General features: G+C 41.7%; 3 protein-coding genes across 5 annotated transcripts; 1 reads left to right on the forward strand and 2 right to left on the reverse strand.

Annotated features, from left to right (window-relative positions):
* Positions 1–877: 877 nt before the first annotated feature.
* On the reverse strand, positions 878–6,300 carry LOC127775567 (uncharacterized). Of its 3 annotated transcripts, none has more exons than XR_008017998.1 (7): positions 5,770–6,300; positions 5,012–5,238; positions 3,013–4,933; positions 2,672–2,929; positions 2,484–2,595; positions 2,314–2,392; positions 878–1,744 (listed from the first exon to the last, which is right to left on the reverse strand). XR_008017998.1 is itself a non-coding variant. In XM_052301827.1 (6 exons), exons 3-5 carry the CDS (start codon positions 4,530–4,532, stop codon positions 2,529–2,531), a joined length of 1,845 nt encoding a protein of 614 aa, XP_052157787.1. In that variant the 5' UTR covers positions 4,533–4,933; positions 5,012–5,238; positions 5,770–6,300; the 3' UTR covers positions 878–2,392; positions 2,484–2,528. The 3 variants fall into 3 exon arrangements, 1 of the variants encoding a protein (XP_052157787.1); XR_008017997.1 differs by having other exon boundaries at positions 878–2,036; XM_052301827.1 differs by having other exon boundaries at positions 878–2,392.
* A 1,365-nt stretch (positions 6,301–7,665) lies between these two features.
* Positions 7,666–10,074, reverse strand: LOC127776940 (uncharacterized). The gene is made up of 4 exons (XM_052303495.1): positions 9,541–10,074; positions 8,958–9,337; positions 8,411–8,579; positions 7,666–8,307 (listed from the first exon to the last, which is right to left on the reverse strand). Exons 1-4 carry the CDS (start codon positions 10,072–10,074, stop codon positions 7,666–7,668), a joined length of 1,725 nt encoding a protein of 574 aa, XP_052159455.1.
* A 3,825-nt stretch (positions 10,075–13,899) lies between these two features.
* Positions 13,900–14,715, forward strand: LOC127777599 (uncharacterized). The gene has a single exon (XM_052304202.1). The coding sequence runs from the start codon at positions 13,987–13,989 to the stop codon at positions 14,452–14,454; it is 468 nt and encodes a 155-aa protein (XP_052160162.1). The 5' UTR covers positions 13,900–13,986; the 3' UTR covers positions 14,455–14,715.
* The last annotated feature ends 5,978 nt before the right edge of the window (positions 14,716–20,693 follow it).

Below are 20,693 nucleotides of genomic sequence, written 5' to 3' on the forward strand. Positions count from 1 at the left end.
CATGTTTTATAACATAGATAGCACCTTACTTTACTATTGCGGGTGCTCTTAGGTCTCCAATCGGCACTGGATTTCCGGTGTTGATGATCCGTCGTCCTCATAAGTGGCAGATATTTGGTCCGGAAATGAAGAGGTTCACAAGCCCTAAAAAACGCGTCGAGACGTTTTAATTCAATCAAGTGATCAGCTGCTTGAAATACAGCAAAGAAAAACCACAAATACTAACCCCTAAATAACCCTGCATCAACCGTAATGGAACATATATTGATCCGCAATATTAACACACGGATCAAATACTCATCAGTAAAAGAACTAGTTCACATATCAACAACTCATCTTGGGCTCGGAACTCACTGGTTCGCAAATCAATCTCGTGTCACCTGATCCACCTCCTCCAGCATGGCTGTCGTCATCCATAATCGGAGTGGGGCGAAGAGGAGGCCGCACGCGCACACACTACTACGAAATACGTTTTTTTGTGGCGGCTAAAACAGGTTTTCGCTGGCGGTACTAGGAGCCGCCAGAGAGTAAAGGCCAGTGAAGATGTATAGTTTTCTCTGGCGGAGTCCAGCCGCTAGAGAAGATCTATTTTCGCTAGCGGCTTTCTCAATGGAGCCGCCAGCGAAAATCTCTTCTCTGGCGGTTCGCTAAAGCTAGCCGCAAGCGAAAACTTTCTTCGCTAGCGGCTCGCTAGTACTAACCGCCAGAGAAAACTTGCTTCGCTAGCGTCTGACTAAGGACAGCCGCCAGCAAAGATGCGTTCAGTCAGTCGTTTGCTGACACATGGGCCGCCAGAGAAAACTGCCCGCCATCTGTGTGTTGACACATGGGCCGCCAGGGTAAACTTCTCGCCAGCCATTTATTGACATGTGGCCCGCCAGTGAAAACTTACACTATTTGGCTATATAATTTCAGATTTCAGAAAAATAGCAGAATACAGTACATCTTTTTGTGCTCAAATTCAGAATTCACCCACAGGTAGTATACTAGGTCTGATTTCAGAATTCACCCACAGCTCGCCAAAACATATACTAGGACAGATTTCAGAATATATATAATTTAAATTACATTTGCACTTGATCAGTTTCAGATCAGCATATGTATACAATTTTCAGAACATAACATATAAATTTCAGGACAAGTATATATATTTCTGCATCTACCCATTTATTAACTTATGTGCATATATTTCTGAACAGAACATATCCATTTCAGAGAGTAAATTCAAAAATTGCAGCACAGAATCCTGAATGTACCAATTCCTGAAAATCCAGCAAACAGCTCATCTCCTGGAAAATCCCATCTGCAATGGTTCAGTACTGCAACTGCACTAAATTCAGATTCAGACTTAGATTCATAGCTCGTATTCATATTCAGTCCTACAGCTCTTCACATATATTTAGCCATACATCACATATATACAGCTGGGACATCATCACATCATTTTTCATCTTGCAGATCACTTTCAGTTACAAAATAAAATGTCCCTATATATATAAAGCTAGCATTCACCTGAATCAGTTCAATCGCAATCAGCAGAAGCAGCAGCATAGTTCATCTCAATTTTAATATATTGTCTGAAACATACATGTGCTGCATTTCAATATCTATTTTCAGATCAGAATAGCAGCAGCAACAAAAATAGCAGGAGGTACCACCATCCAGATTTCAGATTCAAAAGTAATTTCAGATTTCAGATTTCAGATTTCAGACTTCACCACCTTCTTCTCCATCACCTGCAGACCTGGACATTTTCACATATATAAACAGCAAAATCAGCTATGTGATAACTACTACTATATCCTACTACTGCTAGTCTTAAAAGTCGACTAACGACATTGACGTTGAATTTAAATTGCATGCTTGCTCCAGTTAGAAAGAATATCGTTTTCTGGCAAGCCCAAAAGCCCTTCTTTATCAAAAAACCTCCCAAGCTGGTGACAACATTCATTGTGAATGAAATAGCACAAGTCTCGTTGTATATTCTGAATGGATTTATCATCCAGCTCCCTATCACTCTTGGGGAATTTTAGAAGCTGCATCGAGATAATGGCAACAGAACTTGTTAGCAATTCAAAGTTAGCAATTAATTTAACAAACGTATTGATGGCATCTACTTGCATCTCCATAATTTTTGCAATATTGACCATTGATCCTAAGGAACTCGCAAGTATAATATCCACATAGTACGTTTCCCTTCGGTTGCTTGTGACACTTTTGACATCAATATAAGGTATATTAGTTAATTATAAATGGATATACACGTGCATTTATAAAAAATTAAGTAGTTGTATGTCGTCCAAAATTAATTACCGGCCACTTATTGTGGATGTATATTTGATCTCTGTCGTTTCGCCGTTGTCCGCCTACCTGGTAATACCTTTTATATGCACTGCTTGAAGAAAACAATTAATTTAGATTCATCAAAGCTAACAACATGTTGTCATGAGAATAAAACAATCGTCCATATATATATAACTTACAGATCGAAGATTCTGAGGATTTCCTGATATGATTGTATGTCTTTATCAAGAGAATCCAAGACTAATAACTTCGTTATACTTTGGATATAGAAGAAAAGTAATCCAGTGGTCGCTGCAAAAAAAAAAAATCCTTAGTCGAGCCGCGATTAAGTATATACTCCTAGTAGATATTAGATACGAAAACTTACTCAAAGGCGTATGGGGCGTAGATGCATTCTTTGCCCTGCATTGATTCAAGTGCTATAGCTACGTAAGTAGCCACATCGCGAATTTTAGCTTGATGCCTTTCTGTCAGGTATGCATCTCTCTCTTCGGGAGTCATGGCCGCAACATGTGCCGGTACCCTCTTCTCATCTAGCGTGAAGGTGTGGTTCGGCTTACTTATACGGCAAGGGTTTAGGAAGCCGACAGTCTCACGCATCTGTTCTGCTATGACGTAATTCATCCTTCAAAAAAATGGATGATCGAATTAGTTATTACTATAATGCATAGGTACTATCATCAATTTAGCTAGTACTCGTGCACTTACAGACACCAAATGGCGACCAAATTGGCATCGAGTCTTTGCCTACGGTAGAGAGCATGCATATCCTTAAAACTAACATGTAGTAGACATGGTCCGCTCATGAAAACCTCCTCTGAAACGGCAACTGTAAATGATGAAAGGCCTTTTATTCTACTTGCTTTCATGTACCATTCATGCCACCCTTTTAATTGCCAAGGTCCTTCTAATTCCCATGTGGGGAGGAATGCTTTGCCATTCTCAAATAGTTCTGGCACATCAACGGTAGGAATAAAACTCAAAGTTTTATCCAAGCTTATTTTCAGGCCTTTTGCTTTCCTTTTATCATAAACATCCTTTGCTTTCCCCTTGATATCTCTCTTCCTTCCTGGGAATGCCTTTACCACAAACTTTTTCTTGGGCGCACTTTTTTCTTTGTGCTCTTCTACAGCCTCTTCTTCCCTCTCTTGTACAACCTCTTTTTCCCTTTCTTGTACAACCTCTTCTTCCCTTTCAAGCTCTGCTTTCTCAAGCATTGGCTGCTCAGGCTCTAGTTGCTCAGGCATTGGATGTGCAAGCTCTGGTTCATCTGCGTGCTTTTCAGGCTGATTGGATTGCTTTGCAAGCTCTGGTTCATCTGCTTGTTTTTCAGGCTGATCGGCTTGCTTTTCAGGTTGATGCCGAGGTGATGCATCTTCTGGAGGATCCCCCGGTTCTTCGTCCATGTTACGCAAGGCATGACATAGTGACCGCAGTATCCTTGGCGGAGAATCCGTTGATCCTAATTGAATATCCTTTTTGTGCCATAGTATTATCTGGTCAACTGGATCTCCAAGGTACACGATATCCTCGGGTGTTGGAAAGTCTATCTCGTACATCCTGTGATCCTCATTTACCGTCCGCACCTCTACCTTGGCATAGTCATCTGGTATATCTTGGCAATGAAATCTGCGCCCTGGCATTGCCCTTCCAGTTGCAACCTGAATTGTCTTTCCTGTCCTTCTAACCGGAATAAGCAGTCTGCAAGGAGTATCTTCCTTTATATCATCGACTGGATAGCTAGGGACATCGGGCATAGGAAACGCATCTTGCATCCTATCAACGCGTTGCTGAAGTTCCGGGTTTCGGTTAAAAAATCTTATGCATTCTTGCAATGTTGCTGCCCTACAGCTAGCCACTAACTCCTCCTTATATCGATCACGTTTCTTGTAGCTAGCAGCATCTTCTTTGAAGCCATCCTTCCAACAAGCCTTTGAGGAGACTCCTCGAACGCGGCCTCTGTGCTCCGAGGTTCCCAAAGCAACTGACAGTTCATCCACTTCTCTGTCTGGCACGAATATCCCATCCTTCTGTTGTGTGACGATCTCCTTCATCTTGTTGGCTACCTGCTGGAGCTTTGGATCTTTGAAGACTACATCGCCCTTCGAGTTAAAAGATGGGGTTCTTGCATGCACCCAGTTCCTGGCTCGTTCGTTATGATGTTCCATAGGAATTGGTTTGCCTGCCTTTTTTAATTCTTCTTCTTCTTTTCTCCATTTCTTGGCCATAACTTACCCATAGTCTTCAGCGCGAAATCCTTCGCTGCTTCTTCGTCTGTCCCTTCTGGAAAAGAAAACCTACTTTTCAGCTCCGTCCAACACGTGTTCTTTTTAGCTGGGTTAACTTTCTTCCAATCTTTAAATGTGATCTCCACGTTATCCCTTACTATTGCCCCACATTGGTTGCTATACTTGGAACATACATCTTCAGGCGATAGGGGTTCCCCTTTCTCACCGATCCGCGTAAGGGCGTGGACTTCTTTTGACAGCACGTTTTTGCCTCGCTCGCCTCTTCTTTTTTGGGGTTTACGAGAAGCTGTTGGGTGCACGGCAGACGCGGCTTCCACAGTTGGTTCCCTTTCTATAGGTGCGGCTTGCGCTTTCCTTTTTGAGCGGCGTGGAGCATTCTTCTGTAATTGTATTTGACGTGTCATCAGTTAAAATCTGCAGTCACAATTAGATTTGGATAAACAAAATATGTTACATACCACCGGCTCAGGGGAAATGTAATCCGAGTCAACCTCGTCGTCCTCACCACCGCCCTTATTCTTCCTTGGAGGAGAAGGATGAGGGTCACTCGGCGAGTGATAAGAGTCACTCCCTGCTTCACCGGAGCTTGATGACGACGATTCTTCCGCGATTACTTGCAAGCCGATAAGTTCAGTTTCATTGGCCTTGTCACCCACGGGTCGTGCTTCATTGTGTTTTTCCATAGCTTTAAAAAAGGTGTATAACTATATTCAGTATTACTAACTCAGATTTAGAACTATATTCAGTATTACTATAACTATATTCAGTATTACTAATTCAGATCAGAGAACCTAAACTCAATTAATGAAGATATCTCAGATTTCAGTTTTCAGTTTTCTCTACAGCATATTTCAGCATTTAAATCACATTTGCACTTGAGTTTCAGATTAAATTCAGAACTTTCAGTTTTTATAATAAGAAGAGCAGTGTTCACTGAAAAAAGAAGAATATGTGTTAGTGTGTTTTGAGCTGCCCTGCAAATTAACGATCAAAGTGTTTGTCTGTTATTGAAGAGGAAAAAAGGGATATGTACTGTTTATCACAAAGTCAGAATTTGCTAAATGGGGATATGTACTGTTTGTACTGAAAAATTCAGAATTAACCCAAATATCCCAGGCATTTCATCAAACATTCATCAAATATCATCCCAGGCATTTCATCAACCATTCATCAAACCATGCATATCAAATATCCCAGGCATTCATCATATGCTCACCAGCGAGGATGCGGCAGAGGTCGACGGATGAGGAGGCTGTGGCGGTCGTCGGAGGACGCGGCGGTCAGTGGAGTAGGCGGTTGGCGGAGTAGGCGGCGGAGGAGGCGGCGGCGGTTGGCGGAGGACGCGGTCGGCGGAGGAGGCGGTCGGCGGAGTAGGCGGTGTGGAGGAGGCGGCGGTCGGCGGAGGAGGCGGCGGCGGTCGGCGGAGGAGGCGGCGGCGGTCGGCGGAGTAGGCGGCGGTCAGCGGAGTAGGCGGTCGGCGGAGTAGGCGGCGGAGGAGGCGGTGGCGGTCGGCGGAGGACGCGGTCGACGGAGGAGGCGGTCGGCGGAGTAGGCGGTGGAGGAGGCGGCAGCGGTCGGCGGAGGACGAGGTTGGCGGAGGAGGCGGTCGGCGGAGTAGGCGGTGGAGGAGGCAGCGGCGGTCGGCGGAGGAGGCGCTAGGGTTTTTCGCTGGCGCACAAAATTTGGGCAGCCTAGCGGCGCTAGGGTTTTCGCGCCTTCGCCGGACTTAGAAAATTTTGGGGTTGTTTGCGTACTCACCGCCAGCGAAAATGATTTTTGCTAGCGGTGTTCTTATTGGCCTGCCAGCGAAAATTGTTTAATGATTTTAATTCTTTTCTTTTTTTAATGCAGATATATGTAAATAAAATTTACACAACATAAATAATTCAACATCCATAAAAATATTTAATAAATTGTTTGAATCGAAATGATAGGAAAAGAATTAATAATTTATTAAATTGTTTGAATAAAAAATATAAAATTAATACTTAAATATTCATCATGTCACATATTAATACTTAAATAATATTCATCATTATCCATCATCATGCATGTCGCACTTCATACATAAATATTCATCATCCATCAGTTCACATGAATTAGCCTTTCACATATCTCCCTACACCTTCATTTCTCATGTATGGCTTCGGCGATTCGCCAATTGATTCTTCGACGCGTAGTATCTTGTTTCAAAAATCTGTAAATAGTGTCATGTTCTCATATTGATTGTATGCCTCGATATCTTCGACATCATCAACTCCCAAAATACTTTGTTTTCCCGAAATAACTATGTCTTTCTTCAAATTAGATGGGTCTGTCACATATAGAAAACTTGAGCAAACTTGAGCGACCCGATCGGCAAGCACCCATGGGTCTTCCTTGTGGCCTACGTTGTCGAAGTCAACAATTGTCAGCCCAAAGTTGTCCACAGACATGCCGGCTGGGTGTTTCACCCATTGGCACCGAAACAGTGGAATCTGCATATTTGGCCCGTAGTTTAGTTTGCAGATTTCTTCTATGAATCCATAGTATGTGCTCTTTTGCCCAGTTGTGTCGATTGCTTCTACTCGAACGCCACTATTTTGGCATGCACTCCTTTTGTCTTTCGCTTTTGTGTAAAACATGTATCCATTCAGATGATATGCTTGCCATGAGGTGTACACACTTGATGGCCCGTCAGCTAGCATTTTAATTGTTCTTTCTTCCATGGTATGGCCATCTGGTAGATCGAGGTCCTTGAACTATTCAGTAAAGTGATGCTTGTGTTTCTTCATGATCCATCTATTAGATCGACCCACATTTGTTGCCTGTAATTCCTGCAGGTGTTGCTTATGTACGGCTCCACTAATGCGAGTTGCTGTAGTACAGTGAAATGAGCATCTTTCACTTTTTTGTAGTCATTGTCGTGGATTCTTTTCTTCCCTTTTGTTCCTTTCCCAGATAATCTACCTTCATGTCAAGGTACCGGTAAACCAATTGCTTTCCCATCTTTTAGGTAATCAATGCAACACTCAACGACCTCCTCGGTTGTGTATCCCTCTATCATGGATCCCTCTGGGTGGGCGCGGTTCCGTACGTAGCTTTTTAGAATGGACATGTATCGTTCAAAAGGTCACATCTGATGCAGGTAAAGGGGCCCAAGTGCAATTATCTGAGGCATGATATGAACTATGAGGTGTTGCATCATATCGAAAAATGATGGAGGGAAACACATCTCAAGCTCGCACACTGTCTGTATAGCGAAAGCCCGGAGAGGACCTAACTCTTCAGGATCAATTACTTTCTGAGATATGGAATTGAAGAAATAGCACAGCTTTGTGATGACCAGCTTTACGTGAACTGGTTCGACTGCTCTAATTGCAATGGCGAGGAATATTGTGAGCATTACATGACAGTCATGGGAATTGTAGCCTGAAAGCGATAGATCCTTCATCGACACTGGTCGCTTAATGTTTGAGGAGAAGCCAGTAGGCACTCTCAACCCATGTAGGGATTTGCACAATGCCATTTTCTTCGCTCTTGTCAAGGTGTAGCAAGCAGGCGGAAGGTACACTTTTCCATTATTACCTTCATCCACACGATGAAGCTCTTTCCTTATCTGCATATCCACGAGGTCCTTACGTGATTTCAGCCCATCCTTGCTCTTAGTTGGTATGTCCAGTATAGTCCCAATGGTGCTATCGAAGACATTTTTCTCTAGGTGCATGACATCAATGGAATGGCGTATGTCTAAATCTTTCCAGTACGGAAGGTACTTAAAGAAAATGGAGTGCTTCTTGAATGGCACGCTAGAGCTTACTGGCACTTCGGCATCATTTCTCTTCCGCTTATTCGTTTCCTTCTTTTTTACAAACAACCTTCAGGTTTTTGGTCATTCTGAACACTTTATCACCCTTCCATGGTTCTGGTGCATCACCTTCCTCAACAGTACCGTCGAAATATTCTTCTTTGGAGTGGTACAGGTGTTTCTTTCTTAAGAAACGCCGGTGCCGCATGTACACTAACTTCTTCGATCCCTTAAGATACCTGTACACAGTACCATCCACACAAATAACACAACCCGTCTTCCCCTTGATCTGCCCCAATAGGAAAAACAGTGCGGGCAAGTCTTTCACGGTGACAAAGATAATTGCATGTAGCGTGAAGTACTCCCGAAGGAATTCGTCCCAAACTCAGATCCCGTGTTTCCACAAATCGCGCATATCCTCCAGCAAAGGCTCCAAAAACACATCCATGTCATTGCCAGGTTGTCGTGGTCCTTGTACAAGGATGGTCAACAAAATATACTTCCTTTTCTGACACAGCCACGTTGGGAGGTTGTACAGGGTTAGGAGTACTGGCCACGTACTGTGTGAGCTGCTCAAGTCACCGAATGGATTCATTCCATCGGTACTCAATGCAAACCTTACGTTTCTTGGGTCCTCTGCAAACTTATGGTACTTTGTGTCAAATTTCTTCCACTGTCTTGCATCTGCAGGATGTCGAATCATCCCATCCTTTTTTCGCTTTTCATGATGCCAACGCATCAATTCGGCATCCCTCGGGTTCGAGAACAAACGCTTCAAACGATCTTTCACCGGAAGGTACCACATGACCAGCTGGGGAATCTTCTTTTTGTTGCTGTCTTTGCATGGATCGAACTCTTCAAGATCGTCAAGGACAACATCCTGACCCTCGGACTGGCTATGGCCTGTTTTGTATCGACTACTCTTGCATGTTGGGCAACTGTCCAAATCCTCGTACTCTTTACGAAACAGGATACAGTGGTTAACACACGCGTGTATCTTTTGCACACCCAATGACAACAGGCATATAAGCTTCTTCGCTTCATAGGTGCTAGTTGGCATTGAGTTGGGCTTCGGCAACAATTCTTTTAGTAGAACCAACAAATCGTTGAAACTACTATCGGACAAATTGTTTCTAGCCTTCAATCTCAGAAGTTCAAGCACCGTACGCAACAATGTGAATCCTTTCCACAACCCTTTACCTCATCGTAGAAAAGTTCCTTTGATGCCTTTTGTAATGCATTGAAATTATCCAAACCACGAGCAGAGCCAGCCACAACTTCAGGTTCAGCATGGTGCAACATCTCCTCCAAATCAAAAGCAGTTCCATCACTACCATCAGCATCATCTACCGTGACATGACCATCATCAACATCATTAGCTGTGTCATAACCATCATCATCAACCGATTCTTCTTCTACTACCGTGAAATTCCAGTCATTGAACACTTCATCCTGTACTACTATCTCTTGGTTGGGAACTTGACAACTTGCAGGGATTTCTCCATGGTATGACCAATTTGTGTAGCCTTCAACAAATCCATCTGTCACCAAGTGTTGCTCGATTACAGATGGATCATTCCAAAATTTCTGATTTTTGCAGTGTTTGCATGGACATCTAATTTCATTTGTCTTCTTAGCTACAGCATTTTTCTTCGCAGCTTTCATAAATATGTCGACTCCTTCAATATATGACGCACGATATCTCTCTCTACGCATCCATGATCTATCTGCCATCGTCTATGCATTGAGAAAAAAAAACTAACAATTAGTTTAAATAGTTTTAATAATATGTCACATTAAAATAATTATGCTAATATGTAAAAAAATAAATTAAACATTGTGAAAAATATTACAATTAGTATAAACACGGAAAATTTAAAACTATATTATGACTTCATTTTTTTAAAAAAAAACTACCACCCATATTCCCAATACATGACAACTAGACATACAACTAGAAAAAACTAGACAAAATTACCAAACTACCCTCTTTCTTTCTCTCAATTCTCTTCCATAACCAGATATAGATCTAAAGTGCACAAAACAACCGTGCCATATAGATCTTCTACAAATAAACCTATCAAAACATTGCGAAATCTATATACATTGATCATGTACAATATATCATAAAAATTTTGACCGTTTTGAGCACCACAAAACAAATCAAAACGAACATGCCTTGGAAACTTGACCTTGCAAAATCTCAACATAGAACGGATAAAAATGAAAAAAAGCTTGAGAAATGGAGTACTATAAAGTATAACTAACCTTTGGTACAAAAGATCTATCAAACCATTCGAGTTCAAAAACTTCTCCCCTATGTTTGAGTTCATAAGAGAGAGAAAATCGTGCTCAAATGGCATGGCAGCTCGGGCACGGCCTTATGTAGGAGAACCAATTTTCACTGGCGGACTACGTAATACACCGCCATAAAAAATGATAGAGGTGGTGGTGGCTAAAGAGCGCCGCCAGCGAAAATAGCTTCATCTTCAACGGCGGTCCACGTTATCGTACCGCCAGAGAAGATGAACTTATTTTCGCTGGCGGCGCGCCGAAGGTACCGCTAGCGAAAATAGAAAAATCTTCGCTGGCGGCCCGTATTACTCAGCCGCCAACGAAAATATTTTTTCGCTGGCGGTCGTTGCCTCCCACCCCTCTTTAAAACCTTGCTGGCGGTTTTCACATTTCACCGCCAGAGAAAATATTAGGCCAACGCCATGAAAAATCCTTTTTCTAGTAGTGACATGCATTGCCGCTGCCCACGAACTAGATCCACTGCCCCTCCCCTCTTAGCGCTGAGAAGAAGGCAGGGTAGACGAGAACAAGATTAGGTGTGGGATGGTAGGGACGGGGCGGGGTGATAAGGCGGAGCTAAGGCTTGACGATAGGGAGGTAGCCTAGTGATGAGCGTCGAAGGCATCCGAGTGGTGATCGGCCTGCGCCCTCGGTTTGGCTAGACGGATCCACCGGTGGGGAGGCTAGAGTCGCTAGATCTAGCATCCCAGCCTCCTCACTAGCTGATGAGGGGGCAAAACCAGAAGTAAGAGGAGAGAAGGGGAAGGCACGCACAGTGGGGCGAGAAGGGCGAGGCAATCCTAGAGTGTGAGCCTGGAAGAGGAGGGGAGTCGATGCGGATGGGAGGGCACTTAAATCTTTATTTCGCTCTGCCGATATGCTTGACTCACCTCCTTCGACCAGCTCTTTTGTGTCGGTTTGCCCAAAAACTGACACTAATAGTTACCTTTCTATGTCGGTCATGTAGGGAATTGATACTACCTCAGTTCCATGATATAAGGAGTTTTAGAATTGAACACGGTTATTAAAAAGTAGGTAAAATTAAACGGTAGAAGATTATGATTGGTTGAGAAGTGGAGGTTGGTGGGAATTTTGAATGGTATAGGGTTGCGATTGATTGATAAGAGAATATTGGTGGAGAAGAAGTTATATTTGGGACAAATTCTGTAGGCAAAAAAATAGTATATTTTCAGATGGAGGAAGTACTAAATACATCAATGCTGTTTATTAAATAATGTCAGTAATGATCCCGAACAATGTCATTTTTCTACTTCTGAGACGCGTAGGGGCTCGGAGGGTGGGAAATCCCATATTAGTGCTAGTTTTTCTACTACTCCCTCTATCCCATAACGTAAGGCGCTCACAAATTTCAAGATTTAACCTTCAAAATATTTTGACCAACATTTAGTATAATATGAATTGAATTTTTACTTGTTAAAAATTATATCATTGGATTGACATTTGAATTTACTTTCATATGGTTATAATTTTGTTACTATAAACCTTGTAATATATAAGAATTATAAGACTAAGATTAGTTTTGAAGACCGTATCAAGTTTGACTATGCCTTATATTATGGAATAGAGGGAGTAACTGGTACGGACTTGCCGGTACTAATAAGATGCTTCACAGCAGTGAAAGCTGAATTTAATGGATTTTAATCCAAAAGTATTTTCTTATGATATACTTTTTTGTCATAAAAATGATATATTATTGAAGCATTTTTTCAAAGATTATCCGAACGAAACAAAAAAAAAACACCTTATATTTTGAATTAGAGAGGCAATTAAGATAAGTGCAGCATTGGAGTAACGCGCAGAAGACTGTACTCAATAAGACGACGTTAGAGCATGTGTAGTGTGTCATGCATGCATCGATACTAAAGGTGTGACCCATGTCAGATATAGCACCTCGTGAGAACTGATGCAGTGTATAAATTTGGCAAAGGTACTTATTGTGGGCCTCACATAAATTAAAATAAGATAAAGAAAAGCCATAATCTCTCTCCTACATACAGGCCAAAGACACAATTTGTCTGATGCGTGGGCCATGTCATATGCTCTTTCCAGTAGAATCGGGTCCTATGACTAGTACCCAGCTCTTGCTTGAGACCGGCTAAAAAACATATCACAGTGTGTGGTCTATCCTTTTCTCTCTCTTCTAGTGCCTCCTCTAAGTGCAACACTGCGTATGCTCTTATCTGAAAAGCATGACGAGTGTGTCCTGTCAGGAATACATGTGCGACACTCCAACAAATAGCTGGACAGATCACCCCTTTGGCCATCTTATCTGAAAAGCAATCGTAACGTTGTTCCTTTGGTCGTATCTGATCCTATTCTCCCACCATGCCACTTGTAAACCAGATTTTTGAAGAGAAAGTTTTGGTGCCGTTTCTTCGGGACAATGATTTGTTTCAAAGGTTACGTAGGGCTAATTACATCCGAAAAGAAGAACATGGTTTTCCTATTAATAATAGAAGTTGGATGCATCCATGCATATTACAATCAAAAGTATAATTAATTAAATACCCAAGGTATAACCAAATCAATATGCTGTCAGTAACGAGCTAGGCGAGCGAAATTTCGTTGATTAATTTAGAGTTAAACTGAAAATGAGCATTCTATAGAGAAAAACCAATATAGAGAGAGGTCATGTGATATGTTTTCGACAAAAATGAATTTGCATGTACAAGTTAATCTTTCCAAATTAAATAATAAATGTACTTGACTATTGACTCGATGGAGATGGTCTTTTTCTGCCACGATCAGTAACCAGTACTACATAGACATGTATCACTGCTGACTTATCACTGTCAGTTTAACGTGAACAGATAGTGATGGAATATTACTGCCAATTCAAACAAGCTCCTGCCAAATCGAAAATGAATTGGCAATAATGCTCAGTATTGCTGACAGTTCAAGGCATGATGTTTTCTAAACGGCTATGATGCTGTTTTCTATAGCAGTGACCCCCTCATGTTGCAGAATATATGGACTGGTTTGGTAAACCATGGATCACCTGAGGATAACGCACCTAGAGTTTAGCGTAGTGAAAATCAAGATGAGATCGATCGCCTAAAAAGCTCACTGCTACAACTCAGTTAAGATAAGGACAACATATTATAGGCATGGGTCCAAGGGAACATGTCTTCGTGGAAGGACCACCACATGTCGAAGATATTTACTATAGCAACCTAAATATTACAACGTAGAGTGACAAACACTCCAAACAGATGGCTATTCTCCATTAATTCTCGCATATAAATAGCACCATTGTCGCCTGTACTACCGTGAAGAATCGTATTCCAACACCAGTTCCACCCTCTACAAGGCGCGTCTAGCTAATTAAGCATGCCACCGTCACGTCGCCGGAATAACTCCTCACTCTTGGAGTCATCGACCATCATCACGGCCAACTTGATCATGGCCTCCTCCTCCTACCTCCTATCCAAGATCACTCCGCGTGCCGCACCGTCGTCCATGCAGTCTGCAGCTCCGGCGCCGGCCAGACCACCACAGCCGCCGCCAGACGCTGTGACGGCCCGGGCATGGCCTACGGCGGTGTCCGCACGCTCCGTCGAGCCTGCGGTCACCCGCAGGAAGGTGCTCGTGGCGCCTGACGATGGGGAGGACGGCAAGGTGGACGAACGCGCCGACACGTTCATCAGGAAGTTCAAGGAGAGGACGCAGTCGGAGATAGCGCGTATGGAAGCCGAGGCGGCTGCAGCAGTCGCCGCTGCTCGGCCGCCGCCGGCACTCGGTGCCGCCAACTTGGCTGGAACTGCGTACGGATACTATGGGACGGGATACTATTGTTAACTAAGACTCTGCGCTGCATGGATACGTCGTTAGTTTGCTACTACAAGTAAGATTGAAAGTACCGCCAACTATGTATATATACTGAACGCATGCTTGCTTTGACCTGTAAATTAATTTGAATTTCAATAATTCTGGCAGCTGTCGATGGGTAGCTAGTTTCAGGGTTTAACATTGTAAATACTACTTATGCATGATGATTGTAAGATAACTAATGTGCTAATGCATTTTAGTTTTGGATAAACACAAATGTTCACATGGCAACACATGGTCTGCAATGTTGGGTTGAATTTTTCCCTCTTTATTTTTTAGCAATTTCGAAGACTTCTAAATAAAAATTATTGACCACCAGCAAAAGCACGAATTCATTGAAATCCTCACCCAGTTGCGGATATACTTTCAATAGGAATTTACTGAGACGGGATTGGTTGCAAGCTGGTCTATATTTTTTAAGCACCTTCACGAAACACCTATATTCTTGTAGTGAGATAAGGGATTTTCTTAGCTTTTATGTTTTCTTGAGAATCATTCAGGGATTTACTAAATTGCCTTGGATTTTATTTGTTCTCGATTTTTTCTGACTTTATTTTGTTACTACTTTGTTTTTTCTGATACATTTTTATACAAAATGAAGGTTCTTTTTAGAAATTTATCTAGGTTTTGTGAATTTCAATGTTAATGTTTTGGGAAGTTTGGTTGTGCCATTGCGATAGGCAGATACCATAATAGTAAACTCCCGCATGCTGATCTAATTAAGAGTGTGGTGTCATGATCGCGGGGATGGATGCATTGGAAAAACATCCATGCTTTACTATAAAATAAGTGGTGGTGGTGTACGGTGAATTTTCCACCACCCCACTCTGAACATTTTCCTATTATATATGAAGCACCAATATTGTGTTAATTAATTAAAAAATTGGTAACTTTCCGTTCATCACCTCTCTTTTGTTGGCATTTTTGTCCGTCAAGGTGCTAATTTGGTTGAATCCGACTCAAGTTTGCCAGAGAGATAAAACTAGGGTTCGCTAGAGAGGTAAACTCGACTTCGACCTCGATACGGGAGCGATTTCCATGGTATTTTCTTCAATTTCTTGAGGGAAAAGATAGGGTAGGAGATATAGATCAAAAGCGCTCAACTAATTTGAGATTATCTCCAAGGGTTTGGTTGAATCGGGCACAGGATTGGGGTGGCATCGGGTGTAGGCCACTGTCTCTGCTAGAGCTTGACGAAGCTACTGTAACGACAGGGAGATAAATTGACTTTGGCTGGGACTATTTTCCTAGACCCGATGAAAAGAGGACGCAAACTTGACTTTAACGGAGAAAAGAAAGATGTAGTGTAACGACAGGGAGATAAATTGACTTTTGCTAGGACTATTTTCCTAGACCCGATGAAAAGAGGACGCAAACTTGACTTTAACGGAGAAAGGAAAGATGCCAGAAACAGAGAAGAGACATAAGGAAGGAATTTGGACTTTTCCATATTTTGATTTGAAAGGGATGATTTTGATTCCTTTTTCCAATTAAATAGTTGCTGAAATGATCTTTCATTTATTTTGTGTCCATGTTTCCAGACCCAAACTATATCCCATGTGTGTTGGCAGGAACAAAACAGTTCGCTTTGCTGACCGGTATGAGATCATGATTTGGATTAAATCTAATTATAAAGATACAATTTATATTTTATAAATCCAGATCATTATATCTAAACAAGGACCAAAACTTTATATATATATATATATATATATAATATATATATATATATATTATATCTAATCATTATATTTTATATATATATATTTTTTTTAAATATATATATATATATATATATATATATATATATATATATATATATGAAGTTCAGTAAACACATGTTTTATCTGAGGATAAAGTGGGACAGGTGAGGTCTATCATATTTTTTTGCGATAGAATGATCCCATCCATGTGTTTGGCATAAGGGTTGGTGATGCGACCATGGCTGCTATTGATGTAATCATTGCTCACATCAATATCAACTTGTCCAAGTTTTGGAGTCCAGTTCAGCCACCGGCTACAGTGTTATCTACCAATGGCAGCCAAATGTGCATACGAGCTCCGTTTTGGGCCGTGAGTACTTTGATGGAAAGCTCTCGGAGTCCTGTTTCCAAAGCACCTAGACTCATCTCCAAATTCCATATCATTCGACCGCAATCACAGAAACAAGATGTTGCGTCACCAATAATGGGCCTTTGGGCATTAATTTCATCAAGAACCCCGACCCATGTGAGGTGCGTCCCTGTTGGTATTTCTTACGGTCACAAATGAAATCCGCAAGCGCACGGAGATACCGATGTAACACTTCACCCGGGAGTACTCCAAGGTATTGATTTTCCATAGGAAACGTGCGTGTTCAACTCCTCTACAAGTTCATCCAAGGACACAAAGGAAAAATAGGCAAAGGGTAGAGAGGAAGAGAGGAACAATGTCTATAGAAAGTCTGGTTTAATCGTATAGCGATACTTCAGGCACTGGCTTGCTCGCTGCTACCAGATCGCATTCTGCTCTGTACCCGAATAGAGAGGACATAAGTGATCTCGAGGGCTGTCACCACCTCTATACCTACCTCTAACGAACTATAGGATATGGAACAAATACTGGTATTAAATAATATTGACACCACGTCTACACTATCTAAATACTACTCTAATGTCGATCAAACATTATTCTAGTGCACAATATTCTAGTGCGCTAATAGGAACTAACTATATAAGAGATATTCCTCACAAAGTAAATGTCAATTACTCGATACAGATATTATCAATTAAATCAGGGTAATTAACAAGGTACAAAAGTGAAGAGGAAAGTACCGACAACTCCAGAATTCCTCCGATTTTTTCTCCCTTACTCTCTCCCTAATCTAATATACATAAAAATACAATAGAGCCTCTTGTAATTCAGCTCATGCTTGGTGTGTGTTGAATGAAGGATTAGCAGGGGTATTTATTGGTGGAGCTTTCTTGGAAGTGTGGAGATCCTCCATTGTATCCAAAGAGCACATTTCTTCTCCTCATGCCATCTGTCCATTTGGATGATGGATGGAGCAACGGAACCGGTAGAAACCATCATTGGGAAGCAGTTACTACCGAACGCAAACTGGGCCTAGGCCAGCAGCCTCTTTCAGGGTTCGGCCAAACCCTGACCAGCTCCGTTGGCCCATCCTTGGGGTGAAGCCAGGATTTGAGATTAGGGAGTGTGGGGTGGGGATAAACCATAAGAACGAATAACCAATATCGAGGGTGTTGGTATTTCATAACGACATTACAAGAAATATTCATTCTCAGCAATGGTGCCAAAAATAGTCCTGGTATATTATGGTTACAGAAGTAATCTGCAAGCGCACGAATATACCATTGTAGTATTTCACCCGGAAGTATTCCAAGACCGTATTTTTAATCCCAACGGAAGATAATAAGAGTGACCTTTGATAGTGCACCTTATACATACATTACTTGTAATGGTTAAAGTATAAGCAGGGGTTAAGTTTAATGTAGGGGTAGAGTGACACGAAGTAAAGCTAATCAAATCCTCGTAATGGAGTAATTCTAACTAAGTGGAAGAAGAATTAGAAAGCACTCAATTCCTATACTTCTAATATACACTCAAATCCTAGTTTACATCTGCTAGTATACAATCGTGTGGCCAATACCCCCTAACAGTGCCCTCCTGGTACTTCAAGAGACCACCCTGGGTTGCCGAGTTCCTTACGACAACCTGTCATAGCCATCCAACCGGGGCTAAATACAGAGGAGTACACACCCCAGGAATCTGTCTTCGGAATATATACTGACATGGAGGAATATCCGTAATGAGCTGTCATCATCAGCGGCCCACCTCTACTCTCCCGCAGCATATATGCCCAAATAATGATATTTAATAATCTAAGCGCCATGCTTACATTACAAAATACTACTCTACACCCGTGAACATGACATAGAGCAACTGATAAATCAAACATTAAACCCGCATGATTGCACCTCTCTGGTACACTACCCACAGAATTGGTACGACACAGATATAAAGTAAGAACAATACTCAGACTAAACAAAGTACCGAAGATATATAAAGAAGAGTATTTCATTAATATAGAAAGTATTACAGAAGAGAACACAAGAGCTGCTAGAGCCATACCAAAATTCTATTCTACTCCACTTAGCACTAAGATACTAATACTAAAGTATGAAGAGGAATTTGAGCTTGCTTGAGTGTGTTGCGAGAGTGAATGAGCTCCTCCTTTTATAGGGGTGGTATGGCGGTTACTGGCATGTGAAATGTCCATTTTACCCTCACAACCGTCATTGAGAAGCAATCCTGGATGTCCACGTGGAGAGCTGACCAGATTGGGCGCCGCCGATCCTGGGCCGGCCCAGCAGGCCTCAAGCTTCGACAGGGTGGCTGATAGGTGGGTCCTCATGGCGGAGGCCTCCTTATCCATTTGCTTGCTTAGGAGTGAGGTTTTCTCCACTTTCTCTTTATTTTATTTGATAAATTCTTGCAACATGTTATTCTCCAAGTACAAGTGAAACTATATTATTTGAAAACAAATATGCATTGTAAGCATAGCTAATTCTCCATTATTTTAGTCATATTGACAGTCGAAATTTGACTGTAACGACCGTCAACAGATGACAAGGGTGGTCAATTAGTCACTGCTAATAACAATCAATGCGTAAACTAGTCCTTTAAAAAATTGAATTTTAGCTCTTTAATAATATCATTGAAAGTTTGGAACTAGTCTTTATTGCTATATCCTTTTAATGTAAACTATTAAATAATCTCACAAATAAGTATCTTCTATTTTACTTTGAAAAAAATGAGAAATCACAGACTAATTTTGTAGATCATGTTTCATTCTAATTTTTTTAGGCTTGCTAACTAACTAAACTAATAATAATTCCAAGCTACACAAATAAACTAGATAAATACCTATCTTAGTTAACCTCAATATGGAGTAAAAACAGGGGGATGTGGTGGTGGTGTTTGGATAGGGGGGGTGTTGGCCCCCTCCGGCACCCCCACAACTGCGCCACTACCCATCCCATTCTCCTGGACATTCTCTGGTGGGCCCTCAGTCCATTGGCATAGTGGTTGGGCTCATTTGGAGGTGTTTCATTAGGTTTTTGGGTCCAAAACACTATAGGTTTGAATATAGGTTTGATTCTCCTCCTTCTTTATGTATATTTCTTCACAACTTTGGTAGTTTGTCACCTGCATCCAAATATACAGCAACACTTGTGGAAATTGTTAGAAATATACCCAACCACTTATGTAAGACGTTTTACACATTTAGTTTTGTGCAGGTATTGACGGTGAGAATTTGATACTTAATAGCTGTCAACAGTCCCAACCTAGTGGAGCACGACCCAAGAGAACCCTTAGTCGTCCTCTTGTTGACGGTCCTTAAATCATAATATTTGACCGTCAATACTTGCATATAATGAAATAAAGTATGGAATCCAACATAGTGGTAGGGTTTATTACTAATCATTTCTACTAGTGTTGGTGAAATATGTGTATGTAGGTAATTTGAGGAGAAAACACATCCGTCATGCGATAAAATGCACCTCCGCGAATTCAGGATGCGTTTACATGAATTGGAGGGCCCATATGTCAACCAAAACCACTTAGAATTGGGAAAAAACAATGTGCAAGATGTTGGGGGCCCATTAAGCAACCTACCAGCCAAAGGAGAGGTCAGGAGGACAGTTTTTTGGTTCGGTCGAACCGCCAATTCGGCTGAACCAATCATGGCGCCTCCCGCCATCTGGCTTCACGTGGACGGCTCGGATTTCTCCCCTATGGCAGTTGCAGGGTCTTTTGGTCATTTCCCAAGCCCCTAACCGTCATTTGGATCCTATATAAGGAGGATTTCACTCTCATTTCCAAAACACAACTTTGAGCTGAATTACAAGAGGCTCTATTGTATCTTTTGTACATTAGAATTAGGTAGAGAGTGAGGGGAAGCTCTGGAGGAGTGCCCGGAAGTTTGGCCCTCATCCGACTTCTATCTCGACGAGTGTAGATTCCTAGGAGGAATTCTGGAGGAGTACCGGAGCTGTTGGTATACTCTGCTCCGGGTTCGGAGAACATCTTCTATAAAGTAAGCATTCGTGTTCCTTTCTTATGTTATTTAATTACTTTGTTTAAGTAAGATAGATTTTCATCTTTGTGGGTTCATTGTCTAGTATTTATACTAAGTGCTCTAG

The sequence above is a fragment of the Oryza glaberrima genome, chromosome 6, assembly GCF_000147395.1.
Source record: "Oryza glaberrima chromosome 6, OglaRS2, whole genome shotgun sequence".
NCBI lineage: Eukaryota > Viridiplantae > Streptophyta > Magnoliopsida > Poales > Poaceae > Oryza > Oryza glaberrima.

Coding starts and splice junctions, on each gene's coding strand:
- LOC127775567 (XM_052301827.1), bottom strand. CDS start 4,532: ATGGCCAAGAAATGGAGAAAAGAAGAAGAAGAATTAAAAAAGGCAGGC. Junction 2,930..3,012: donor TTGGTCGCCATTTGGTGTCT/GTAAGTGCACGA, acceptor ATTTTTTTGAAG/GATGAATTACGTCATAGCAG. Junction 2,596..2,671: donor TACGCCCCATACGCCTTTGA/GTAAGTTTTCGT, acceptor TTTTTTTTGCAG/CGACCACTGGATTACTTTTC.
- LOC127776940 (XM_052303495.1), bottom strand. CDS start 10,074: ATGGCAGATAGATCATGGATGCGTAGAGAGAGATATCGTGCGTCATAT. Junction 8,580..8,957: donor GAGGACCCAAGAAACGTAAG/GTTTGCATTGAG, acceptor TACTGTGTACAG/GTATCTTAAGGGATCGAAGA. Junction 8,308..8,410: donor GAATGACCAAAAACCTGAAG/GTTGTTTGTAAA, acceptor ATTTTCTTTAAG/TACCTTCCGTACTGGAAAGA.
- LOC127777599 (XM_052304202.1), top strand. CDS start 13,987: ATGCCACCGTCACGTCGCCGGAATAACTCCTCACTCTTGGAGTCATCG.